The sequence below is a fragment of the Rhododendron vialii genome, chromosome 4a, assembly GCF_030253575.1.
Source record: "Rhododendron vialii isolate Sample 1 chromosome 4a, ASM3025357v1".
NCBI lineage: Eukaryota > Viridiplantae > Streptophyta > Magnoliopsida > Ericales > Ericaceae > Rhododendron > Rhododendron vialii.
Genome location: NC_080560.1, coordinates 8,792,461 through 8,803,806, shown reverse-complemented (window position 1 = coordinate 8,803,806; position 11,346 = coordinate 8,792,461). Strand labels below are relative to the sequence as shown.

Genomic DNA, 11,346 nt, shown 5'->3' with positions numbered 1-11,346 from the left:
AATCCACAAAAGTTCAACACAGAACTAACAAATGCGAAAAAAAAATTAAATAAAAACAAAAAGTGCTAAACTTTTGCTTAGCGGAACCTAACCAAGAAACATTTCATGCAGTCACTGACGATCATTGAATTGCTCACAAGTAAATTGAGTGATCTATCTACTGATCAAAGAAGAGAAAAAGGCACGGTTGGGAATCTTGGGATTTTTGGATTGAAGATAAACTAGAATTCTGATTCATGAACAATGAGTCATCCAGTGATAAATAAAGTGAATTCTTGTTCTGTTCACCACCTTTTTAATGACTTACAAAGAAACAAAAGAAAACAGAGAGGGCCAATTACTACTGTTGAACTTAACTCACATCACAGTAGATAAATTGAAATGTTCAAAAGAATGACCCTGGTTCTGAAAGTATAAGATGCTTTGTAGAATTGGGTTTACAGAGTGAGTACCTTTGTTGGTGACTCGGTGAGTTATATCATGGTGGAGAAATATCCACACACTCAGAGGAGAGAGGATAATAATTAATCCAAATCCACAATCTACATAAGTTTTAGTAGCTCATCGCTAGTACAGTATAAGTGCATCAATATTGTCATAGACTCGTAATAGACTGGAAACACACTCCAGTAGAATCCCAAACAGATAAAAACGAAACACGGGCAACAAAAGAGAGAGATAGTAACATGCAAGCTGAGTGAAATTCTCTGCGCGCGCTAACTCCACAAACAAGCACCATTAAATCACAGCAACATTGATTATGACTGGGTGACTTGCAGCTAACTAGGTCAAACATGAATCAAATGGACCCATCAACAGCGCTCCGCTTCTCTATGGGCGGCAACAGATCACTGAGAAGAGAGAAACACAACCATGACATTTTACCTTGTGCATATCATAATCATGTCAACATAATCACAGAACCAATACATGAATGTCAGATACAGATGCAGGTGACCACGATTGCCTTGAAGCTAATAACATGATGGAGCTCTACATAATTCTTTCTTTCTTTTTCAATCTTCTTTTTTGACTCCATAGGGTTGTCTTTTAAACCCAATCCAAGCCATGAAGATCAATCAATCAATCTTGGGGTCAATGGTTTCAGTAATTTCTGCTATCAGGCTACAAGACCAACCAGATTCTAGAGCCAGATTTACCATGCAACATGGTCCGTAAGGCAGTTGCAGTCACTAACGGATATGCATAAATAATTTTCATTGAAAAAAAGGAGAAAAAGACTGCACATTTGCTGATTGCTAGGTGAACTGGTGAAAAGCAAAGGGGTAACAACCTTGTATCATCATAGCAACAGCTTAATATACGAAACTATACGTCTTGAGCTAATCAAAATGTTATGACTGCGTAAATAAGAAGAGGTGCCCAAAAAGATCATAAACAACAAAGATATTCTTGGATGAAGTCTAGTAACTAACAAGAAGGTAAATGTTCTGGCAATTGATCACCCACGCTTTGCAAGTTCATACCATCTCTAATTGCAAAATCGAATTCCGCAAGAGCAAAAGTTTATAACATTCTTTTACCTGCTGTGGCTGTTCATAATTCCCATATCCAGGGTAGGCCCCATAATACATGTTAGTCCTTCCTTTCTCTTTTCTCCTTTGTCTGGAACTCAAGTATGCATACTCAACTTCCTTTGTCTGCAAACCAAACGGTTATAGCTCTAAGTGGTAAGGAACATACACGTGTCTCATAAGTACCGTCTCCAGTTCGACTTTCAGTAAGAGAAAAATTCCTTGGACCACTATCCTCTAAAAGCAAATGCTTGAGCGAAATAGATATGGAAGAGGCCTCTGGTATATGGTGCGGCCGCGCAACCTAAGGTTGTAGTTGGTGGGATCGGTTACATATTACAAACAAAAAAACTGCCACTGCCTGCAAACAACATAATCACCACATGCCAAAACCGACCCTCATCACTCTTTACCAGGTTTGAGCATCCTACCATGTACCACGAGCTCAACAGTAAGGGTCCAGCGAACTGGCCAGGCATCTTGTAACTACAGGTTGTGGTAAAGGCATAAATCAGCCACAGGTACCCATATGCATTGGAACCCTCCTCTTGTCTGGCAGCCCAGTCGTAACTAGACCAATGTACATCTTGAACCTGGTTTGGCTATTTCGAAACCTAACCCAAATACCCAAAGACTCATCAGTTTGCCTGCAGACCTGTGGGTTCTACCGATGAGCTTGAGTGCTGTTCTAGATCTTTCTTTCCCCTCCACAGTACAATCTGATCATCCTTGAACAAGATGGGGACACAAGGTACCAAGTCCTACAATGACACCAGAATAGGGGAATGATAAAGTCGTAGCGACATTATGAGACTAAAAACTTGGTTGTGATGGAGAACAAGTCTTACCCTTAACTTTACACCCATCTTCTTGCAGTCACTTGTAAACACATGGGCGCAGTCTAATCGTACAACCTCTTCAGTCTCAAATGCTTCCCTCATTCTCTCCACTACATTCACATAAACACCATTCCTAGCTGCAGGCATATAAGTGAAAAGTAAGCATTGAAGCAAGTACCTGCATAATGTTCTGAAAAATCACGTTTACTTACTAAGTTTCATCAAAGGAGGGGCATTCAGTCCTCTGTTCCTCATTTCCTTGGTTTCTTCAAACGAAAGACCATCAGCAACATTCTTGACAAGCTTTGGATATATTGGTGCATATGGCTTCCACAACATCAAAGGAATGACTGGTCTCTTCTTGGGGTCATAGTTTCGACCCCGGTATAATAGGAGAATATTTATGTGCCGATAGATAACTTTCCCACCAGATTTATCCTACAGAGACACGACTACATTTTCAGCCCATAAAGATCAAAACCCAAAACAGGAAAAATGTTTCTCACCCAGGATAGAAAGACCAGTTCCAAGTTCAAACCTCAAGGTGGAAACACACATTGTCCATGTCCAGAGTTGGCACACCTAAGCACTTGATCCTCACTGCTTCAGCACGCTTCCAGTGGTTGTGGATGTCTTCGATCATGTTGTGCGTAACACCCCCATTTCCTGAAGGAAAATTAGTACGAATCAGCATTTATTTGGAAATGAAAGAGCTTAAGCCTAATGAAGTATCATTGTTTTTGCTTCCCGATCTAACTACATGATCAAGTACAATTGGAGCATACTGGCGTAGATCCAGCAATCATTTTCCCCACTCCTTACATTTATATGAAAAAAGTACATTGTTCTCAAGAGCATAACACCCAAATGACACTTCTCTACTATGTTACATGGATCCTTCATTTTGGCTCAAGTACCTGTGTCGATGTGTCCGACACTCGTATCCTTTTGGATACTCGGGTCCTCTAATTGTTAAGATACGTACTTACGGAAAAGAAATATCAAATTAGCCAGAAAAGCGATATTTCGAATATTTCACATAGACATGAAATAGGGAAAAAGCAAAAATTTAATTTTTTTTTTAACCCTTTATTGTTTAAATACATTTGTAAACATAGTTTAAGGTACATAATCTGAGAAAATTATGCAATATATAATACAAACAATAGTTCAGAACATGTCCCCGTACCCGTACCCGAGTTGGGGACACATATCCACGTATCCTAAGATTTAAGTTTAGGAAGGTCTGATGCTTGGACTTGCACCCACACCCGATACTTGCATCCAAGTTCATGTAACATAGCTTCTCTACAATGATATGGTGGAAACAAATACAGTGAGAACTCCCTAAAGTTGGGATTAAGGCTAGTTAAGTTGTGTTGAAATTGAGAGCGGAAGTTCACAGCTACCAACTCTGTGACTTAATATTGCACACCTCTCTCTCTCTCTCTCTCTCTCTCTCTCTCTCTCTCTCACACACACACACACACACACAATATTCATTGATCATTTCATTTTCTTCTTCCCTCAGCTGAATACAATTCCAGTTCATACCAATTGAGTGAGTAAACATTGTCCAGGAATCCAATCAGAATAGCAAACCCACGTAAATCCCAATAGCAACTAACGAAAACTACAAAGAAAACGAAACCTGCGTAGAATTCAGTCTCACACAATTCATAAGATTTACCTTATTAAAAAAAGCATAAACCAAAGATAATACTCCTACAGAAAAACAGGTACACGAAAGAAATACACATCAACAAAAAGAAACAGAGAAGTACCCAAATTAATCTGCCGAGAACAATCACTATGCCGATACCGTTCCACAAGCTCATCGGCTTCCTCCTCCGCCAGCGGTTCACCAAGAACCGCATTCCGCTCTTCCACTACCTTCGCAAAATCAACACCTTTCTCAGCCGGAGCACAAGTTCCGGTCCATTTCCGGTCGAGCCGGCCAGGGCCGAAGGGAGAGAACCTTGGCGGTTCACGAAACGCGATGGGCTCAACCGAAGGGTTGGCCTCGGAGTAGGAGTATCTGAAGTCGAAGGGCAAATCGGACTTTAAAGGGAAAACCTGGGCTTTTTTGGAGCCGTTGGGGGTAATCTTCTGTTTTTTGTTGTTCTTGTTGGTGGAGTTGGTTTGGGGAGTTATTAGAGTTTTGGAGATGGGTGAAAATGGAGGGTCATGGAGGTCGTCGGAGAGGGAGAGGGAGAGGGAGTGGGAGTGGGAATTTGTTAGGAAACGAGAGGTGTAGACGAATGGTGGGTGGATTATGGGGCAGGAGGTGTTTGGGATTAGGGTAAGGGTTAGATGAGGTGAACGACGCCATGGAAGGAGCTTTAGCATCGGCCTCTTCAGTCTGTCAGACCGTGTACGGGATCCCCCCTGCTTCGGTAAAAAGGGGGAGAGGATCTGGTCCAGTCTAAGGGTCATCATCGGATCGGGCCGGGCCGGGCCAGCCCGTCAAGCTGCTACCAAGCCCACGGGTCGGGCCGACCGGGCTTTTTCTTTTGGCAGGTCAGGTTATCTACCATAAATTGAAGCCCACGGACTAGCCCAATTGGTGGGCCGGGCGGACCAACGAGCTGGCTTAAATTTCCTTAGGCAAAACTAAGCCAAGGAAAAAAAGAAAGGGTTTTGAAGGATTTTGGGCTAATAGGCGAGCCCGTTGGCAGGCTTTTGGGCGGGTACCACGGGCGGGCTCAAGGGCCGGGCCTACGGGCTGGCCGAGTAAAAATTCATAGGCCCGAGCCCGCCTATTACAAACTACGGGCTCAGGCCGGGTAAAAGCCCGGCGGGCCGGGCAGGCTTTGGGCGGGTCGTGGGCCTTCGGGCTAAATGATGACCCTTAGTCCAGTCTCACCCTCCATCTGGTCCGGTCCAGCTTTGGACTATATGTGGCTCTTCCCCGGCTCACAATAATGATCGGAACCCTTGTTTAAAACTCGTTGAGAATATTAAACACGTCAAAAATCATGTTGATAGGATATCGTTAAAAAAATATCGAAATGCATTGATTTTCAAATAATTGTATCAAATGGATTGTAATCCAGTATTGCACATTTTTTTTCTTACAAATCTAATACATTTCGATATCATATTAAACGATATATAATCAATGTGACTATTGACGTATTCAATGTTCTCAATGAGCTCTAAAGAGAGAATGGTTCTGATCGTTATTGTGAGTCCAAAAGTGCTCACAAATGGTCCAAACTAGACCCAATAACATACATAATGCATTGACACAACACAAGCCCCAACCAAGAAAGTTTACACAGAGGTTTTATTATTACCAAATATAATCAAGAGCTAGAGATCCAATTTCTCTAGCAACCATTTGTTGTAACTCAATGTAATTGAATCAACTGAGTTAAGCGCATAACTCGGCTGAAAAGGGAACTAAAGAAGTCATGAGAGGGAGATTTGCCATAATCTTTTCATTCATACACCACCTTTGGTCATGGACTCAAAAACATCCAATAGATTGTCCAACCCATAAGTTTGATCAGTTTCATCACCTACAGCCTTCAGTGCATACACAATGCTCTCAGTCGTAGACAAACACCCAGCCTTCGGCTGAGTCCTCACTTCACCATACAAAGCTCATCATCTTATCCAAACAGGGCCGGCCCAATCCCAAGGCCCAAGAGGCCTGGGTCTTGGACATCCCAAAAATATCAAATTTTAGGGGCACTCTACTAATCTCTCTATTTGGGCTTGAGTAGAAGTCTTTTTTGGCCCTATAGATGGAAAAAAAAAAAAAAAAAAAGACTCATTCCAATTAAAAACCTGTTGTGGCCCATACGGATCCAGTAAGAGCCCAAAAAATGCTCGGTGGCCTTTTTGTAAATAAGAGATCTGAAAGGTCTGTAATTCAAAACCTTTCTCTAACCGTCTCACCATCAAACAAAAAAAATATAAATGAAGAAAAAACGAAGAATGATTCAAACGAACCAACGGACGATCGATTCTCTCACGTTTTGCCCTGAAATTGAAGACGATCGATTCTCTCACGTCTGTTGGTGATATCACTTTCACCAAACGAAGGAGGAACTGGGAAGCGCACTGTGTTTGAGACTTCGAGATATGTTTTTTTTTTAGGATTTTTGCTTCTTCCCATGCTTACTTCTCTCTTGTGTCCTTGGTCTTTGGACGACTTGGTAGCTCTTTCTCTATATACAAAATCCCCATACCTCTCCTTTTCTTCAAAGATAGGGAACTCCATCGGAGCTTTCAAGTTTCAAAAGTAAGTTGGTGTAATCCAAATCCAACTTCAAATGAGGCAAAGCCTTCAACCAAGGGTTCTCGTTGTACACCCTCTATGCCTTTACCCATGCATGTTCCATTGAACACAATCAAGTTCTTCGCCTCCAAACCTATATCCTCAATGAAAACTGAATCTTCACTAGGGGAAAAGTAGTGTTGACCCAGGAGGAACCCTTATTCCAAACTCCTCCATTTCCTCAGTTCTGATGTACCTATTACCCAATTGCTTGTTCTGCCAAACCCATTTGATAAAGCATCTAGGACTACTGAAGAATTGATAAAAGTGAGGGTTTTCACTTTTCAAGTTGACCCTGGGGCATCCTGTGATGCATAAAAAGAGCTAACTGGACCAGATTTGTGAATGTTGAAAGTGATTACACTTGTGAAGAATACCCATCTCCATTTTGGGTTTCTTGATAGTCAAAACATGACCCATTAGTCCTAACCTCAGACCCGTGACTCTAATTAAACCACCTCAAAACTAAATTTGAGGGGAAAAAAACATAGCAAAGATGAACTTGTTTATGTTTTGTTTTCCATTTTGAGAGGGACAGACAAAATTATGGACACATCACCAACCGTGCAGCCCGTTCGGTGGGTAGAGAAGGGAGGGGATATGGGCCTTAGTGGGATAAACATAATTGACAGACAAACTAAGATCCATTCATAGTATTAAGAAGACCTACCTGCGTACCCTCTGTCTTTTCACAAGAGGTACCTAAGTAAACTCTTACATCATTTATACATTTACCCATTCTTATCCATCCTTTTTAACTACTGAACAAATCCTCCCTTAGTTAATCTATCTTTCTTAACTAATTTTCCCCTATAATATCCACCTTTCTATTTCATCATACCAAAATTATATCCACCTGCCAAACGAGCCGTTAGATTTGCTCTCCTGTCCCTAATACCTTTCCCATTACCCTTGAAAAATGAATTAAATATGAAAAATTGGAAATGTAGATACTCAAAACTCAGAAGTGCCTTAAAAAATGGGGAAAAAAATTGTAATCTCTATAAATACTGCAATTTGATGGGACAATTGTGTATTTGGAGAAGTTTTTGTTTGCAATTTGAGTATCATGTGGTAATATCCAGTGCAAATCGTATTTTGAACGATTCAAATCTAAGTCATTCAAAATACGCTTAGACGGCTCGAATGAACTGCAGAATACCATGTAGACTATACCCGATTTGTTCTCATCATTTCCTCCCAGGGACAACTCATCAAACTGTACTGCTACCGACAAGAAGGCCAGGGCACATAAAACCCACGCCCAACAAAATATCATTCCCCTTCTGCTGATCAAATCTCATCCTGTGATGCAAATTTCCTAATTACCCCATCAGCGTTCAGAAGACAACGAGTTCTTCACGAGGGCATACCTGTCATTTCGATAACAATCCTGTCCCAATTCCAACAACTCCCACGTCACCCCTCCCCCTTCCAATTCTGATTCCCCGACAACCAGTTCAAAAATCCCAACCACGTGCCCACCACACGCCAAATCAAAACCCCGTTCCAATCTCCTCACACCACCCGTCCGATCAAACTCCCCCTTCCCCATCCAACGGCGTATAATCATCCAACTCTCTCTCTCTCCTAAATTCAATCAAATACGCCCAAAACGGAAAAGTTACCTTTTCCCGGCACCTGAATCGTCCCCAGAGAATGGAAGAAACCGACAAAAACAAAAAACGAACAGGTCGATAACCGGCACTTGTCGGTTACTACTTTTTGCCGCGCCCAGCCCAAACGATTCAGGCATTTGTACTACCTCAGACAACCAATACTCACGCGCCACGTGTCCTAACGCCCGTAACGTCTGTAACCACTTTACACCCTCGCCGCCCCACGGATTCCAACCCCTCTCTCTCTCTCTCTCTCTCTCTCTCCATATATATGCATACACGTATGGCATTATCTTTACTGTAGCGTTTAGGAATTTGTTCTGAGGAAATGGAGAGAGGTTTCCAAGCATTGCTTTTGGGAGGAGAGAGTTCGGACGACGATTACTCGGCGCCGGCGTTCATTGGTACGACCGCAGACGACGCCTGCATCAGCGCGTTGTACTCTTCTGCTATGAACGCTCAGACGTCGAAGTCGTTTCTGAGCGACGAGAAGTATCTGTTGCAGTCGGTGGAATACGGTTACGGAGCTGTGCCGGCGGCTCCGTCGGTCGATCCGGTGGCTTGTGGTTATGAGTCTTACGACGTCGTCGGGGATTGGAAACTGAAGTCCGTCGGATACGCCGACGAGAAGCTCAAAGCGCCAAAATATGACACGTTGGACTACGAATCGGTCACCGACGTCACTGAGCCGCCGTTCGATTTCTTGTCTAAAAGCTCCGGTTCAGTCTCTCGAGAGTTCGATTCGACGTTCAGTCAGCTACCTGGCATGAACTCTCAGACGTCAACGTTTCTGAGCCTCAGCGACGAGATGTACGTGCTGCAGTCGCTGGAAAAATACGGTTATGGAACTCTACCGGTGGCTTATGGTTACGACGTCGTCAAAGATTCGAAACTCAAGTACGTCGACTACGCGAATGACAAGCTGAAAATGCCGAAATACGAAACGGTGGACTATGAATCGGTCAGCGACGTCGTTTCGACTGAGCTGCCGTTCGATTTCATATCGAAAAGCTCCAGTCCAGTCTCTAGAGAGTTTGATTCGAGATTCAGTCAACTACCTGCCATGAAAGCTCAGACGTCGTCGTTTCTGAGCATCAGCGACGAGAAGTATCTGCTGCAGTCGCTCGAATGCGGTTACGGAGCTTTGCCGGTGGCTCCGTCTATCGACAAATCCGTTGAATATGTCGACGTGAAGCTCGAAGTGCCGAAATACGAACTGATGGACTATGAATCTTTAGGCGAACTCGTTTCGACTGAGCCACCGTTCGATTTTATAACCAAAACCTCCGGCTCGAACTCTGTAGTGTTTGATTCGAGGTTCGGGAAACTCCCGAGCCTTCTTTCGCTTGAGCCGGTTCACGACAGCTTCGGACTCACCGAGTTGCCTAAAAAACGAGTCAAATCTCTCTCGCCGGCGACAAGTAATAATAGCTACTTTACCGGTTCGATCCCGCCGGAGATTGAACTGATGAAGGCGAGGAAGAGGAGGCAGAGGATAAGCGAGAAGACGAGTTGCTTGCAGAAGCTGCTGCCGTGGGACAAGAAGATGGACAGGGCGACGATGCTGGAGGAGGCGTACAAGTACGTCAAGTTCCTCCAGGCGCAGGTTAGCGTTCTCCGGTCGATGCCTGTGGATTCGAGTTTTTCGACTCGAAACCCTGCAGGCAATGGTGCTGTGAACGTGTTTGGAGGATTGGGGAGGTTGAACAGGCAGCAGCTGCTTCAGGTGATGGTGAACTCGCCCGGGGTCCAGACGATGCTGTACTCGAAAGGCTTGTGTGTTTACTCGGTCGAACAGTTGGTGACTATGAAGAAGGTTGCTGAGAGGAAGGCTCTGTATCAACAGTTGGGGTGGAATCCTTCGTTGATCAGTTGAATGCTCCATCGCTAGCTAACTACAGGTACAGGTTCTCTAATGGATATTTAAAATTTTCGACGCCCTTTTTTTTTTTATTCTTTTATTTTGTTCCTCCTTTTTTGGTAGATGAAATAGAGGCACGTGTTGTGCACGCGTGGATCAGGACTTGGGATTTTTGAAAAGCTTGTTCTCTCAAGAAAATGTTGATTTTCCACGCTGTTTTTTAAATTTTGTTCGGGAGTAAAATGTGTGTATTTGGTAGATGACAAGAGACAGAGGCACGTGTTGTGCGCGTGCGGATCAGAGTTTAGGATTTTGGAAAGCTTGCTTTGATTTTGGTTTTTGGATGTTGATGATTTTGTGGTGGGATTACTTATAAGTAGGAGTATATTAGAGTTTTAAAGTTAATTATTTTTTTTGGTACTTCGGAATGTTTTAAAGTTAATTGTTGCTTGTGTTTGAGGATTCAAATTGAAAATTCTACTAGCAGTAATCTTCAGTGTCTGGATTTTTTGTTTGAAGCAACGACGGAATCAGGATTTTATTTTAATAGTGACGAAATGTATACTAAAAAAATCTAGTAATAACGAGACTATATAAATTAGGCATAATTTTTTTTTTACGTATAATAATTACATTTTCTAAAATTTTTATCGTGACAATCGCCGCCACTAGATCTCCTGATTCCATCCTTGATTTGAAGTTTATGTCTTTTGAAGTAGGCTGATGAATGTTGAAGGAGATGAGATCAATGGAGATACTCATATACTCCTATGACAGAAGCGCTCTCTAATCATTGCACAAGGATAAGACATGTGATTCCGAATTTCTCTTAATTTGGAAAAGTATCTTCTTTTCTTCCGGCTGATTTTAGCATGGACATGAGATTTGTGTTCATGTGGGTCTAAAGTAGGAGTTCAGCTCCTCTCCAATTCCGGATCAGAAAGTACTTTTTCAATCACACTTTAATGATTGGAATTGTTTCTTAATTTTTAATTCCCAAAGAGTATCAAGCATGTCAAAAATTAGTTTGATCAATTATCGTTTGATATGATTCAGAAATTGATATATATTGCAAAAAATTTAGAATGGGGTTTTGTTCCACTGTTGCAATTTTATATTTTGCTAGATAATGTGTTCCAAAATCATATCTAATAATGTCCAATGAACTTGATTTTTGGCATAATGTTCTCAACAAGCAAAACAA

At 42.3% G+C, this 11,346-nt stretch overlaps 2 protein-coding genes across 2 annotated transcripts; one reads left to right on the top strand and one right to left on the bottom strand.

Moving 5' to 3' along the window:
* Positions 1 to 382: 382 nt before the first annotated feature.
* LOC131323627 (CRS2-associated factor 2, mitochondrial) lies at positions 383 to 4,810 on the bottom strand. Its single transcript, XM_058355478.1, has 6 exons — positions 4,159 to 4,810; positions 2,913 to 3,040; positions 2,587 to 2,812; positions 2,384 to 2,511; positions 1,545 to 1,661; positions 383 to 851 (listed from the first exon to the last, which is right to left on the bottom strand). Exons 1-6 carry the CDS (start codon positions 4,808 to 4,810, stop codon positions 849 to 851), a joined length of 1,254 nt encoding a protein of 417 aa, XP_058211461.1. The 3' UTR covers positions 383 to 848.
* A 3,037-nt stretch (positions 4,811 to 7,847) lies between these two features.
* Positions 7,848 to 10,580, top strand: LOC131323082 (uncharacterized). Its single transcript, XM_058354701.1, has one exon. It carries the CDS (start codon positions 8,610 to 8,612, stop codon positions 10,155 to 10,157), a length of 1,548 nt encoding a protein of 515 aa, XP_058210684.1. The 5' UTR covers positions 7,848 to 8,609; the 3' UTR covers positions 10,158 to 10,580.
* The last annotated feature ends 766 nt before the right edge of the window (positions 10,581 to 11,346 follow it).